A 16,878-nucleotide genomic window follows, 5' to 3' on the forward strand; every position below is an offset into this window, starting at 1 on the left:
GTAAAGAACATTAGTAAAACGGCTTTATGCATTTGAGGACATAGAAATATGACAAAATCAGATCCACTTCACTCCTGGTAATTACAAGCTAACGATACACGTTTCAAGGTCACCCCATACCCATAATTCTCTCCCATATACCCAAACGACTGAAAAACTGAGCATCATACAAAATTGCATATGTTGAAAGTATGGCTGGTGTAACGAAACCCACTCCACACTGTTTAAGAGTAAAAACATTGGGAACCTGTGTGTCGCTCCTTGGCTAATTAGTGTTGTCAAAATAGCTTACAGGTATGTAAATGCTGTCAAAAATATCTGCAAAAAACCTAGACTGAAACGGTAGAAAATTCATTCCGTTTTGGTTTTTTTAACAATTTACAAAGTGGTAAAATTTTGTACAAGTTAATGCTACCAAAGGGCAGACAACTCTAAACAAGGTTCAAAACCAATCACAAATAGTGAGCCACGACACTCCATCCTCTGGGTATATGTAAGTATATATACTTGGTAAAAATGGCGTCTGACTATATGGCAGCTTTGAAACAGCCAGTGTAATACTTCCCACATTGATGCTAGAACAGGCTAATGTATATAACAGTGTCAACAGGAGATGGAAACGGCACAACATAGAAAGCATTCAAAGCATAGCAGATTCAGGGGGTCCGACCCACTCCTTCCAATATTGGCATTTGGAACAGAGATGGGTTATCTCCCTTGGAATGAAGCTGTGAAATAACAACTGCAACATTTAACATGATAAATTTCAAATATTCCAATATGTTCAAACTGATAACAGATACATATTCAACTAGTGATCCTAAACTAGATATATATAATATATAATATAGAATTTGCGACGGCTACCTAACATCAAGCACACACAAATAAACATTTTGGCAGGTATTTTTTTGATTTCCTGTGAAACAAAGGCCCCTCGATTGCTGGTTAATGTAATATCTTACAAGAAATCGAAATATCAAAACGACACCTCACTACATGGAAAACACATGGTCTGTCAACAATAAACAGTTTTTGTGAGTGTGAAAATAAAGCTCTTCATAACTGGCATGTTATTTATTGTAATATTAATAACAGCATATTGATGCACCAATCATTCTAAAATTTGACGTTTCATTAACCATAACTCACAGAAAATATAAAAAAAATCATCTGTTGAAAAAAAAGGTGACTGATGATGTGCTCTATTTAGAGGTCATGAACTCTGACCCATGTCATTTGCATATTTGTAAAAAATTATAACAAACCCCAGATGATCTATGATGGCAACGCCTCCACTGTAAGTTATTTCATTTGTTTTCAATTTATTGCTGATTTTGACAATAAGCTGTTATTTTGACTAATGGCACTCAACAACGTCACGCAGCACTGGGTGCCAGAGAAAACAAACAAAAGCAACGTAACAACTGATATGTAGTACCGTTCATCTTGTCATGGTCGTAGTGTGAAACTATGGTATTGAGAATAAAAATCAAGCAAAAATGTAAGCAAATTAATAAATCTCTTGACATAAAATGAGCATTTTATTCAATACTATCATGAAAATTTGGAAAAAAAGTAACATTGGACTTGTGTCTGTGTAAAGTGGTTTTGAAACCTTGGTAAAACGCATACCCAGATTTGACATCAATTTCTGCTGTTCTACCCTGCGAAAAATCATGGACGAATAAAAATGGCCAATTAATAAGAAAAGTGAGAGGTTCATATTTTATAACAGTAAATAACACCTAAGAAAAAAGAATCCATAATTCCAAGACGGTATCCCCATCGTCTAATTCATACAACAAAAGATTTTTTAATCCAAAGATATGGAATAAAGAAATCCGTAATTTCTATAGCAAGGTGAGATAAGAATACTTAAAGTTCGATGTCATAAACAAACAGCATAGAATTTGGGGCTGTCTCATAACTTTCAGTTGTTCTCGACATGAAATTATGGCTCAAACAAACAAATGAGTCTATCAAGAAGGTGTTTGGAATAGTGCTTTTCTTCACAGAATTTCCAGTCTGCATTTGACTGCTGTTAGATTGCTTGATAACTGAAGACAACAGCAGAGTAAGAAAAACTCGATTTGAAAAAGGAAGTGCAAGTTTTGGGACAGCCCCTCAGGGGAATGTACAGACAATTGCCAATGACCAGAGACTATGATAGCACTGGGAGAGATGACAAAATCAACAGAGCGATAACAAGAAATAACTACATATTTAAATCCATTATGATCATGTGAGGATGTACCACTATTAGGTTTACCATAAACATTTTCAACATTCTGCACTGACTGATGAACTTGGAGTGAGATCTACAAAACATGTTACTACTACTAGTAATAGTTTCCTTACGGTAAATCATTGGTATGACATTCGGGATATTGCATTAGGAGAATAAATATGAAGCAGATTTGATTAATTTACCAGGTATTAAATAAGTACAAATATGAGATCGATTAATCAAATTTGATATAACAATAGGTCAATGACAGGAGTACTGAGGTGAACCTAGCCATAAATTTGACAATGATGGTCAACATATTTTAAATAATAATCTTTAAGTAAATAACATTTCCATAGACAGAACATCATATGAAACAGAGAAAGTGAAACTACCACCTGACAAATAATAAGTAATAATTAACAGAAAATAATGATTTATGAGCTGGATGAGTGTCATGATCTTAGTATGTTTAGATCTGTTTGGGATATGTAATGTTCCACTAAGCTAACTTGACAGTATAATCAACAATGTATCTGATGCTTAACCCTTGGGAGGTCAACAAGGGGTAAGGATATGTCGTGTTAATGGAAAATGAAACAGCATGGGTTAATGATGAACTAGTATCAATAAATTAACCCCATAAGTGCTATGTTAACAGTTACCGGATCCAAAAGGGAGCTCCATAGCGTTTTAGCACTTAGGGGTTAATATAAAAAAAAAACAACATTGCCTCTATACGAACTGTACAGTACATTGACTCAGACACCACATTCATTCATGAGACGTATATGAAAAATAGGTTATCAGAGTTCTGATGGGTTAGGGGGATTTGTAACAGTACTTCTTACCTGATCAGAAATACATCATTATAATTTCACATACAGAGAAAAAAAACAAGATTAATACAGTGTTTTAACACACAAACATCATTATTTGTTCAGCGAACGATATTAACGATAAATCAAACGATGCCCTTTCTTTTTGGCAACATGAAAAAAATAACTACCTTTTGTACCACTGGCTCCCAACAATTTGGTTTCAGGCTTAGAGTATTCTAGGATGTCCAATCAAACCATCTTGGACCATAGGTGGTTAACAAAGAAAGGAGCGAGCTGGTTTGGGGAGGGGCAAAACCCATCAGCACCCTAGCACTGGTGACAATACAGACTTAACTGTAGCCATATAACAAAAATGGTTCCATCAGAGTTTCCGTTGACGGCACCACCACGATAGTGAACTTCACTCGCTACAACAAGCCCAGTCCTCCTTCAACATGGTAAGCTCATGTGACACAACCACTGATATAAACCACATAACAGTAATGGCTTGCACGATTCGTCGTCTCACACACACACTGTAGCTATCAAACCTAAACTAACAGTTGTACAAGAGACTGCATAAAAATTGCATAATATGGTGTTATTGAGGCAAAGACATTTTGGAACAGCTGATCACTCACAAGCACCATTACTATATATTTTTTTTGTATTTTTTAAATATCTTCTTGAAAATAATTTCATCAATGCTCAATTTTTCGTGACACGAAAATCTGTAAAAATACATATTTAGCAGATTATCAAACATTCATCTTTGAAAAAACATATTGAACAATAGTATATATATGGCCAACTGCAATGGTGCATATCTCAAAATCTAACAACAAGTACGACTACATAGAAAAGTTTGTGCACAAGGCTGAAAATATAGGAAGACTGTCAACCATTGCTCTAGGAACACAACCATATATGTATGCTAAACACTCAACAGCAAATTAGAAAAATAAGTCTTTCCTCAAACTGTAAGGAAATGGAATTTCAAACGGTGAGCAATCGGTAAACTGTGGGGAATACACTGATTATGGAGTCATTAGCTTTAAGGCTGGTCTCTGTAACAAAATGATGCATCATGCATGTATTTTTTTTTTTTTTAATTTTTACATATAGAAAACTTTTAAGGCTGTTAAAATGATTAAGCAATGCCCTTTCTTTGAAGAGCATGTGACTGGGAACAACCAACCAATAAAAACCTGGACAGAAACAACTTCTAAGCCAATCACCTTTCAGGCAACAGTTGATTGGCTGATTGCACTCACCATGGAGACAAATGACTTTTGGCCAATCATTTCTGGGGGAAAATCTCAGCAGTGTTGCAACCTTTCATCTCACTACAGAGTTGCCTCCCTCTACATCATCTTCAAATACTGCTGTCGTACAAAATAAACGAAACAGCGACAATATCACACGTTTCAAAAATGCCACTACAAAACATTTCTACAGCCAGAAAATTACTGGCTTGAATAAAGAGAAGAGGTCACTAGACGCCCTTGTCCATGATCTGAGAAACATTATGGTCAACAAGCGCTGGAATGTCGGACATCTTAGCATGTTGTGCAATGGCTTTGGTTAGTTGCTTAAATAACTAAATTTTATGATGCTATGATGGAAACATGTGTGACGACTGAAATAACAGTTCAGAATCTGTCAGAGTTAGCAGTGGCAGCTGAGATCCAACAATAACGAAATAAAACGACATATTTCCCGCCTCTGAGGAGGAGGAGGACTGAGGGCAGGGGCGTCTAGTGAATGTGTTGCCGCTGTACGCGGCCAAATCTGACATTACAAACAACACATTCATTTGCATATACCACAATTCCACTTTGTAACAAGCTATATTGCAACTTAGTGAGGTAGCACAGACAATAGAGTCAAGACGATTCCTGCAGCATCAACAGGTTCATTGTATTCAATCAAAGAAACAATATCTGGCCAAATCTATATTTTCACCAGTTTCCACCCTGAGATCTGCAGCTAAACCCAACACCAGATGACAAAAATGTTGCCAGAAATCCCTACTTGTGATGGATTCTAGGACACTGTCCACTGAAATTAAATAAAATGATGCATTGATGCGTTTGTGAATCGTCGCACCTCTATACAATGAACAGTGAATAAGCCTTGCCCCTTTAGAAAGCTGTTAGGAACTACCCACTTCTGTGTTAGTCAATAGGGCTCTGTCTCCAGCTAGGAAACTTGGTCCTTGCTGATTTCCCCTCATTATCCCCCCAGCCACAAAGTTTTACCAACTCCCTCTTTGTCCTAGAGATTCATTAAGGCGAGAAAACCTGGGTTGATCTATGAAATCATATGGGAAAACATTGAGAACAGACAAGTTTTGATTGCAGTGGAGATGTTGGGTGTGGTAATTTTTTTTTAACTTCAAAATTTCTCCAATTTCAACTTCACAAAGAGGTAGGTCTAATCACTGTATAAATATCAATTGTTACTTTGAACAATGGTGGGAATAAAGTACAAAATTGTCAACAATGCAAATAAACAAAAGAAAATATTGATAAATAACTAAAGCATGACCTTGAGGCCTAACACCATGCAAAACTACAATCAAATAACTTAGTTTTAAAAAAAACACAGCTGATTTTAAATAATCTGCAGAAAAACGACAATATGCTTCTAAGCCACAACGATCGGCTAACTATATCACATTTTGTATATTAAAGACGAGGCTTTTGATGCTGACAAGGATTGTGGATTTTTTTTATCAACGAAATTAAATTAAGCATATGTATAACAGTGGAGAACAACGAAGTTTAAATACTGACAAGGAGTTATATTGTTAAATTAAACGAAAAATGTGAACCTTCGGATGTACCGAGTGCTTCTCGGTTCGGAAACAAAATATCTAAGTGTGAGTTGACTAGTCTTCGGAAGCGTAACAGTCAGTAATTTCTGGTACACTGGCTCAGCCATTTGACAGACTGCCATTAATCCAAATACAATGTGATTATGAGACAATTCCAGGCAAATGACAATAACATACAAAACACAAATCCATGCACAGTGTAAAAAATTGCAGATCGCATAATGATTTTTCCCCTTACTATATTGTAACAGCTTGTAATTACATATAAAATAGAACCTGCAATTAGTTACAGTGTACACCTAGGAATATGCAGGTGGTAACCATGGTAACATTACATGTATTTGTAGATGTATAGCTTGTAATCTTTACTGGCAAGAACGACTGAACCGTCGTCCATCAGAGCAACGTCGAAGCACTGAGCATGTTTGACCTTGGATTCAAGGGCATTGATGAGTTGGCCTTCTTGTGTGAAGATGGTCAAGTTGAAATTGTTGTGATTGTCAGCCACGAGAACCTCTCCTGCAGAGTTAATGCCCACTCCGATTGGGTAGTTGGTGACACCCTCTCCGCCGATCTGACGCAGAAATACACCTTGGTAGTTGAAGACCTTTACACAGTGGGCACGGTTGTCGCTGATGAAGATCTCTTCCTTGTCGTTGACGACAACGCTGTTTGGGAACTGAAGGTGCTTGGAGCAACCAAATTTGTTGAGGACGTTACCGAACTGGTCGAAGATGATGACCCTCATCACTTTGCACTCTACGATGATGATCCTGCCTTTGTTGTCAACGGTAACCCCTCGTGGGTGCTGCAGCACGTTTGCGCCGAACTTGCGAACAAACTGACCATACTGGTTGTAGATCTGGATTTGGTGTGTGGGACTGCGTTCAGTGACGATAATATCCCCTGACGATCTGACAACTGACACTCGATTTGGGTAAAGTAGTTGTCCATCACGTTTTCCACACTCTCCAAACTGGAACTTGAACCTGCCTTCCTTGTCAAAGATTTGGATTCGGTGATTATTGGTGTCAGCAACAATGATGTCATTCTGGGCGTTGACAGCAACCCCACTTGGTTCGGTGAACTGGCCTTCCAGGACTCCGAACTCCCCGAACCTACAGTGATAGATCATCTTCTGTCGTCTGATCTGGGACTTTGGTGGGTAGATGCTGGAGCTGATGAGTTTCGATGTGAGGTCATTTATTGGGTCGGCAGAAGGTGAGAACACATCAATGCCATTCGAGAGAATGTCAAGGCCACTGGACCACTTCTCGTACTGGTTGCTGTCATTGGGAGGAAAGATAAGACCTGGGCTCCCAAAGTCTTTGGCAAGGTTAACAGTGTCAACTTGGTCAAAAATGTGACCATTGCTCAGACTGGACGTTGTCGGAATGAAACCATTGGTAGTCGGGCGAGCAATTGGCTGAGGTTTCTGTGTTTGTAATGCCTCGTTTCCTTGTCTCACATATCCAAATGTGTTGCGCACGCCTGCTTGAATTGCCTGGAAGTTGGAGACAAACTCAATCTCAAAATAACCCTGGTTGTTGAGGTCCGGAAGGAAGTTGAACATGTTCTGGAACCTCTGTTCTACAAAGTTTTTCAGCAGCAAAGCCTCGGTGATGGAGGCATGTTTCAGGAGCTTGTCGATGAACTCTACACCTTGATACAGCTTCTCCACACTTTCCTGAATCTTCTGTGCCAGTGTGCTGATTCCAACCTGTTTGGTGTTGAAAGCCTGGTCCAGTTCCTTTAATGCCTCCGTCTTTCGCTCCTCTAGCATTGCCCGATAAAAGTTGTACGTGTCATTGATGTCATTCTGGGCCTTGTGGTACTGGGACTGAAGTGTTGCTGAGATGTGCTCTATTCCTTTGGCCGAAAGTCGCAGATCTCCCACTTTGCTTCTGGCATCACCCTCTAGGTGGCGCAACATGTCTATTTGTTTGTCTGCTACATCCATTAGGAACTGACATTCGTGGCCCCGGCCGTGGTCAAATACTGTGCATTCCTTGCAGATTGGCTGTGCACATGTCTTGCAGTAGAACTTGAGCACATCATTCTTGTGTTTGGGACAGCTGACTGGCTTGTCAGACTTGGAGCCCTCCTCCTTGTTCATCTGTAGGTCTCCCAAGCTCACTACTCGATGTCCTTCAAAACAGTGCATGAACTGATGAGCCATGACACAGTTTGCACACAGGAAGTTGGCACAGTCAAAACAGCGTGCAACAGCGTTTGTTTCTTTGCTTTTGCATCCTGTACAATGCAAGGCACTTGGGTCTAGGGCCGAAGTCTCCAGAATGTTGCTTACTGCGTAGTCCTGCTTGAGTCCTGTGAGCCCCTCGGCCCCGAGATATGTATCAAAGTGACACTCGGGACACGTGACTTTGTCTGTTTCATCCTGAATCTTTTCTAGACATGGCTGACAAAAGGTGTGGAAGCAGCTGAGCACCTTGGGCATGGAGAAGGTGTCGTTACAGAGACTGCAGCGAGTGTTGAGGCCAGCAGACTCCATCTCACTGTCAGAGGAGTTGGAGGCTGTTGTGAGCGTGTCGCTCTGAGATGGGGTTGGGGATGCCATTGTGTGGGGCGGAGATTGTCGCGGGTCAGTCGCACTTCAGAAATTGCACCTGGAACAGAGGAAGATATAGTAAGTATACAATGATTACTCATATTATTACATCAACACCAACATTAATTGGCCAATTTGTATCAGTAAGTCATCTCATGTACTAACAAGGTAACTGTCTTTAATGTTATCCATAGTCAAAATAACGACTACCAAATATGTATGGTTTGAATTATATTTTTACCCACAGATGCTACATATACTTGTAAATATTAGTAGAAAATGGACATAACTGACTGAAATGACATAAGTAATATTATCTGTTGTAAGGCAATGTATGGAAACTGTTAAGTTTTCAACTCATCTATCCTTTCAACTCATCTATCCCCCACGATTAACATGTTCAAGGCTTTAGTACCAGGAATTATCTGGGAACACTAAAAGGAAATCTGTACATGGCGAAAGAATATTTAAATACAAAAGCAAATGAGATATATTGACTTCAGACATGAAGCTAGCATTTTCAAATCTTTTCTTTTCATCAGTCTTCAGACAGATCCTTTGAAACCCAAATACTAAATTGTTCCTACTTTTGGTGAAGTTTGACCCATGTGAATAGGTTGTTCACACCCTAGGTCAAAGGTCAGTCAGAACACACACTGTGGACTGAGACAGTGGCTTCTCTATTTGAGGATATTTCAAGTGCCTGTCTAGCAGTCTGAGGATGTTTTCCTCAATCATAATCAGTTCTTTCAGGGAGTTGTGTAAACAAAACACTTGTGATCATACAAACACCCTTTTCAAAGACCGCTAAATATATACCATTCTTGTCCAACGTAACTTTTCAGAACTACTTGGGTAAGGTAGACAACAAAGTTGTCTGGTTGTTTTCATAGGTTACAAACTATATAACAGTGGATGAGATTCTAATGCAACAGAACATGTTACACATGATAAATCCTTCAATTCCTACTGTAATGTTATACGTGGGGTTTCATTATTACCCTCTGGCTTCATGCCTCTGCATATGTCATACACTATAAATAGAGCTGAGTGAGTAAAAAGTTGGAATCAGCTGGAAAAGAATAATACCAGATTTGAATGCCTAACTTCTTAAAAAATAACCAGGTGTGTGGGTATGGAAGGGACAGGAATCTGTGTGGTGATGGTGGGAGAGAAATTGATAATATCTAAATTGAGCTGGTCATGGTTTAAAAAAGCTTCATTCTGTTAAATACATGAGTATTAGATCATTTTAACCTCACGAAGAAGCCTTTCACCCTGCCTCCCTACATGATGATCAGTCAGTGTCACCAGTATTAATAGAACAGGACCTGCGATATATCCAACAGTCTATTATTAGACATCATTTAAACATTGAAAATAACTTGGCAAACCAGCAAAGCAAATAGAAGCCTCAGTATCACAAACAAGGCCACATGTCTGGGGAGCGGACAAGGGGATATCTGTCACCTACTTAACTCAAAATAAAACCCTACAAAAGACAAATAATAAAAAGTGAAAATGACATAAGCCTCTTTTCCAGTGTTGAAACCAAATTCAAGCTTCATATATTGTACATCTGGATTTAAACTTGACATTTGGTGAGACAAGCAAACCCCCTAACTGCTGGGCTTCCTGCTGAGTCAGTAATAACTTAAAAGCTAAGATTTGATGAGGGGCGTTGGGGTAGCCTAGTGGTTAAAGCGTTGGCTCGTCACGCCGAAGACCCGGGTAAAATGTGTGAAGCCCATTTCTGGTGTCCCCCGGCGTGATGTTGCTGGAATATTGCTAAAAGTGGCGTAAAACCAAACTCAGTCAGTCAGTCAGTAAGATTTGATGATCAATAAAAATGAAAAACATTCAGATTATACACCCAACACAGGAAGCCTTTCACCCTGCATATAATTCAACCTGTCACAAGGATCTGCCAACTAACCAACTTATATAGGAAGCTTTGTATTTGGGAAAAGTAATATCAGAATATTTAACCTAAAACAGCACTGGTTTCAAACAAGAAGAACAAACTTATCCTTGTTTTAGCATGTTTGCACTAGTTGATCAGACACCATCACTTGAGAGCATCAAAGCAAACATAGACGATGGCGAGCTTGCCGGAATGATTGAGCTGCATCCTGCTTCCCTAGTGGAAGAAGCATTTCAATCATCCAAGTCAATCAATCCGATAATTGTGTCAATGATTGAGTCAATGAACACACAGCAGAGCAACCCATATAACACAGCAATTACTACATGAATAGGTAAACAAAGGTCTCCTACCACATGAATAAGTACACAAATAGCACTTACTATATGAATAGGTATATACCCACTGTATATGAAACAAATGCCCAAACACTTGTTTGACACAAGCCATGTAATCAATGTGAAGATATGCGTAATCAAGATCTCATGCATAGTGTTACACAATAATACCTGGCCTTGTTGATGAGCAATCAGGCCCTGATTGTGTGGAAGCTTCCCACTTGTAAGCCCCAGAACGACATCCAAGCTACACCATGTTCACCTCATGTTTTCCCTGAACTGAGCAGGCAGCTGGCCACTTCAGCCAACATACAGCACTGCTTACATCCTCAGTGGGAGGAGGTTTGTCTTGCTTGGAGTTCACTTCATGCTGCTACATTCTAGAAACATGCCAGCAGGATGTACATAAGTATATCTTGGCCAGACAAACCAGTGGTTGATATCATAAGCATGATGACGTGCAACCAACTAAGTCACTAAGGCTGACCACATCATTTCTACACTGCAGCTTGCTGGGTACCCAAGAACAATGTTCCCCGTACTGTACTTAAAAGCTGAAATGAGACTAGGGAAGTCCAAAAATTCCTGAGTACAGGATGTCAAGAAAATGAGTCCACTAGGTTCACTGTTGTTTTGAACTATATCAGCATAATCAGACAGGTAAGTGTAATTTTACAAATCTGTGATTACAGTACAAGATCAGCAGATCCTGCCACAAATAAGGGACATCACTTCTGACACCTTATACACCAGTCATAGTGATATGGGTGATTAGTCTTTAGGCCAACCTTTATTTGTATATGAGTTATAGTGTGCTGTAATTCCTCTAAATATTGTCTATGAACTTAAATGTTTAATGTCATATTGCTGTGAAACTGCAAACAACACAAAATGTTGCCTACATCAGAATAGTTTCCTTGCTGAAGGAATTTGAAAGAGCCGAATAATCGCCATTTGAAAGGCATTATGTCTTAAAAAGACTGAATACACTAAATCGCTGAGTGACTAAACACCAAGGGCGATTACTGTTCAAATTCAAATTCATATTCACCCATTTCCTGCCTGGACCATTCATGGAATATAACAAATACCCAGTGACTACAATAAAATCCTGTAACACACCAATGAGAGACGAAAACAGACATGTTTTGTATGGCCTCACCAACTTTTTAGGCTTCACTGCATAAAGTTTTGTACTTCAACAACTCTGCAATCATTTCATCAACATATTATCAAAACTTTATGATGTACTGATCTACATGTTTTCAGAATGACATGTTGATCCTTCAACCAATCCACTGCATTGAAAATCACCCAAGAGCATAACTTTACATTTTTCATATGCTTGTAATCAAATGAAATACATCTGCAGATGATTAAAATGCTCAGTTAGGGCATTTCATAAAACTTTAACAGGAATGCACTGCTAACTTCAGCCATCAACTGGCTGGATTTACCACATAATGGATTTAATAACAGGAACATCACTTTGTGACCTTTGACTGAATCAGGATGTACGAGAAATGCCAGATAAAAATATTCAACTACCGTTAAATTCCCCACAAACTGGGATATGAATATTCATAATATCTAATGACTCATGATTTTCATCAAAAAGGTTTTGAAAACATATATTCACTCATCAAGAAGGTGTGAAGTAATAACACTTACCGTTCAATATTGATTTCTGACATAGGCTCAGGAGTTAATGTTCATAATGAAGTACAAGGACTTCCTCTGACAAGTAGGGCACACAAGGTTCATCCGATAAACTATGGGTAATGCAATACCAACGCAATTCCCTGAAGCGGAAGTAGGTCAAGCCCACAAGTAGCTTTATTCCAGGGTATATATCACTGCCACTTGCCCTACCAGTTACTGCCAATTTTCACACAAACTTATTGACCTCATTGAATATCATAAATGTCACTAGAATTTGGTAAAGCGTGAAGCTTGAAAAAGTTCTACTTACGTAAACAAATGACAGGTAGGGATATCCATTTGAATGTCCTGTTATCAGTCAACACTTATCTAACAAATATCACTCCAGGTTCATTAACCATGTCAAATAGTTGTATACAGAAACAGTAAACAGTACGAGTATGACCAATCAAGCCTCCCTCTTCAGCCATGTACATGTACAATCCAGTGCTGACTGAGGACTGAGTGTGCTAGGGTCCACACCACTTCCCTTGTGTATTGATGACTAACCATGTGTTCACAGGTCGGACAGACAGTCCCCAACAGCAAATACTTGGTCACCACGCGAACTAGGGGTGATCTCATAATCACCGAGTGTGAAATCTCACAGTTCCAGGCAACAAAGCCTCAAGCTGCCTGCTGGATATGGTTATTGTTCCAGGGTGAAATGGCTTGCTTTCGCCTAGACAAGCCAATAACTTTGGCTGCTGGTCGTCTGAGTCAGGTTCAGGGATCATTGAAAAAGCACATGACTTGATATGCCTCACTCTCTTCATCTTTTAGTCATGAGATGAATCTTGCCATCATCTTGAAAAACTAAACTTATCTAAATGTTAATGCTTGTCACAACTAGCATGTCATAAATGTAGCGTATAGAAGATTATGAAGGCCCTACACCACATAACTGTTTTTGATGATACTTTTATAGGCAGAATGTTCAAAGATCTGTTGAGGATTAAGAATTTTATGGCCCAAATGAATGTAATTTACTATATCAAAGTTCATGGAAAATCCACAGATCGTGCATGACTTCTTTTTTCACTTGTTTCCGTGAAGATATTTAATCAGCTACAGACTTCATCATGAATATAGTCCAACTGAAACAAAGATTTCTTGAGTAACTCTTTTTAACCCTAAACAATAGACTTGACATTTTGTTACAATTTCATGAAGTAAACCCTCTTCAAAGAAAATAAAGGACTTGATAAACAACTGCATTACTTTTGAGATGGTCCCTGAAGGTCAATCTCCTGGCTGGGTGACCACTGTCCAGAGCACCTGTTGTGACCAGTGGTGATGCAATATGTGAGATCTGTGATCAAGCTTGACAGCTCGTGGGATAAGCTGCCTCTGTAGACTTCAACCTGTGACGTGCCGTGTCAGCAGTCCTGAACACAGGTTACGTAGGCCTGTACTTATGGCACATCCTTATGCCATACTGGACAACAGGGAAAGAAACCTTTCAAAATTTCCCACTAGACCACAGGACCAGTGAGTGGACAATACTTAGAGGTCCTATCTGTACTTCACTTGTCCAGAATAACATTCATAGATTTATTTAACTATCAATACAAAATTCACTGGCCACCAGGACAACTGCAAACTTATCATTAAGTGGTCCTGATGAATTTTTACTACCCTGGGACCAGAGGACCAACGTAAATTTCACACACTGGACAATAAGACATGCCAATTATTTTCACTAATGACTCACTACTTTAGTCTTAATAGCTTAATGGGAAATTGATAACAATGAGGAACTTTGGCATTGTGATAAAAAAGAGATTTCCCCAGATACAAATATTCTTTGTTACAACCTTTTTAATGTTGACTAGTAAGCTCTGACGATACTGGTAAGTGTTACTAATTAAGTTGGGAAGATGAACCTTCATGGATCGCTGTCAGAAGCACCGATAATGAATGATACCATATTAAACCAAATACACACTAACAGAGTTCAAGGACATTGAGATATAGGGTGCATTATCAGTATATCAACATAACTATTTTATTGGCAGTTGTTGAGATCAAGTTATTACATAGAAATAACTACTGGCACTATTTTGCTTGCAATATTTTGCTCCAGACAATTATGCCAATCCACTCTGGGAGTTCCAAGTTTACTTTGTAGTATTATTGTGTACTTGCAGGTTCAGTCTTCATTGTAACATTTGACATTTATCGTTTTAACATAAGAAGGTAAGGTGTTTCATCTGTTCATCATAAGTCTCCTATACTCATGCCGAATAAGGAAGGTTTTCCTAAATGTCAGTTTAGCCTTGCTGTTGCATAAACCCATTACCATGACAAAAAGACACATGCAATTACCATTTAGCCTTGCTGGAAAACATGGAAGCAGAAGAAAAAGAACTTTCTGTTATAGATTCTTCCACTTCAGACACTCACCACAAGATGTCTTATTTCCGGAATTCGCAAATATCATTACACATTTCATTGCTATAAATCTTCATTTAATATAATCTTCTTTTAATTATCTGAACCCCCTACAAGGAGATTCTGTAAATATTTGCAGTCAGATGAACTTTTACACATATCCCTAACAAGCACATGTATGGAAGTGGAGGCCATTTGTAAATGTGGACAGGATTAGTCAAGTGTCGGAACCTGTCGACAGTGGTACACCCTTTGTGGCAGGCATATGTACAAGCCTTGTACATATCACCTGCCTGTCACTGGTGATTGAATCAAGTTCAGGGTCATGGCAAGGTGGGTGATGTATTAGCTGCTGAGAGAGTTTGGGAGGGGGGTCAGTTGGTGGCTAATATTAGTCCCAATCAGTGGCTAGTTTGACGGAAGCAGAGACCTTGACCTGTATGGACAACTAAATGCTTCCCCACTAATGTTATTATCAAACTTTTAGAATTAATGCCCATATCTTGGATCACTTCGATATCTAAGCAGCTTTATGCTTAATCAGGTTGTCAGCTCTTAGTAAATAAAGGAAAGAAGAAAATGAAGATGAATTTTATTTTTTGTATGTTGTTTAACGCTCAGTATTGCTCAGCAGTGTTCAGTTATACGATTGTAAATAATCAAAGTTGGCGGAAACAACCAGTGATGTGTATCGTGAGTAATGATTCACACTGTTGTGATACAATAACATGCAATTTAAAGAAGTTACTGAATCCCAACAATCCATAAAATCTAATGACAGCAAAGGTTGCTGGGACCCGTTTGGGCCTAAATCATTTTGGGTCAGAAACATTTAATGAAATGCTTTTTGATCTGACAGAATTGCAAAGATTTTAATATTAAGAAAATAATTATTACATTTAAACAGTATGTGACATTAAATATCCTTCACTATAGGATTTGGGGCTTTGTTTTTTGGTATTGTGATGAACCCACAGACCTACATCAACCCACTCGATAACAGACCCACTACAGCTCCCTTGATAACAGACCCACTACAACCCACTCGATAACAGACCCACTACAACCCACTCAACAACAGACCCACTTCAATCCACTCAACAACAGACCCGCTACAACCCACTCAACAACAGACCCACTACAACCAACTCAATAACAGACCCACTACAACCAACTCAATAACAGACCCACTACAACCAACTCAATAACAGACTCTAACACTACCTGTCATGTTAAGAGGTGATCTTTGTTTTGATGTGATGTAGGCTAAGGGTGTGTTACAGATGTGTAACAGTTGTCGATCAACAAGGAAAACTGTCATGGACAACAGGTCTGGCACATTGTAATCTGTTGTAGAAATACTGAGACTACCAATCGTAATGATTGGTCTACCACTAATGTCTCACGCTGCCATTAAAGTCAGCTCTAATAATAAGCACAGGCTAAGCAAGAGCTACCTAGACTCCTCACCCAGCAGAAATAAGGAAGTTCACAGTCCAACTACCTCTAAGTCCAAATCAATACCAACAACAGTAGGTCAGAGTATTTCTTCACTGGGTTAGTACTCAGCCCAGACTGAAATTTCCCCTCGAGAACAATTAATTCAGCTACATACATTTTTATTCTCATCACCAATGAACCCTCGACTCCATCCGGACATTTGCATTCTATATCCACTTTTTGTTCTGCATTACAAAGTTTGAACATTTCGATTTTAACCTGTTGTGAAGACCAGTAGTATATGCGATTTTGCAACTACAGAACATTATGAGATGTTAAGGGTTTAAATGTTTCTGGAACTATAACAAACTTAGATGACTTTTTTCAGAAGTGATGAAAAACAAGAATAACTTACATACAACCTAAGAAGTTAGCACCGTCTGATTAGTTTTATCCTAAATTCTACACATCCATCCTTCTGACAAAGAAATCCATGTTGTGATATTACCACCTAAATGTTTTCTTGCGTGTCCACCCCAAACAGATACTCTACGGTAGAGCAATCAGCAGTCAAGGTGAAGGTGGTATCGCCCTGCTATCAAGGCCTGTGTGTAGGGTCCAT

At 38.9% G+C, this 16,878-nt stretch overlaps 1 protein-coding gene across 1 annotated transcript in view; it reads right to left on the reverse strand.

Annotated features, from left to right (window-relative positions):
* Nucleotides 1-16,878, reverse strand: part of LOC124284386 (B-box type zinc finger protein ncl-1-like) — a 76,693-nt gene that overhangs the window by 42,889 nt on the left and 16,926 nt on the right. Inside the window, exon 2 of the mRNA XM_046720473.1 lies at nucleotides 6,226-8,517. Coding sequence (XP_046576429.1) covers nucleotides 6,226-8,468 — 2,243 coding nt within the window. The 5' untranslated portion in view covers nucleotides 8,469-8,517. The remainder of the gene's footprint in view (nucleotides 1-6,225; nucleotides 8,518-16,878) is intronic.

Source organism: Haliotis rubra, unplaced genomic scaffold, assembly GCF_003918875.1.
Source record: "Haliotis rubra isolate DU_JTF1 unplaced genomic scaffold, ASM391887v1 Scf336, whole genome shotgun sequence".
In the NCBI taxonomy this organism is placed as follows: Eukaryota; Metazoa; Mollusca; class Gastropoda; order Lepetellida; family Haliotidae; genus Haliotis; species Haliotis rubra.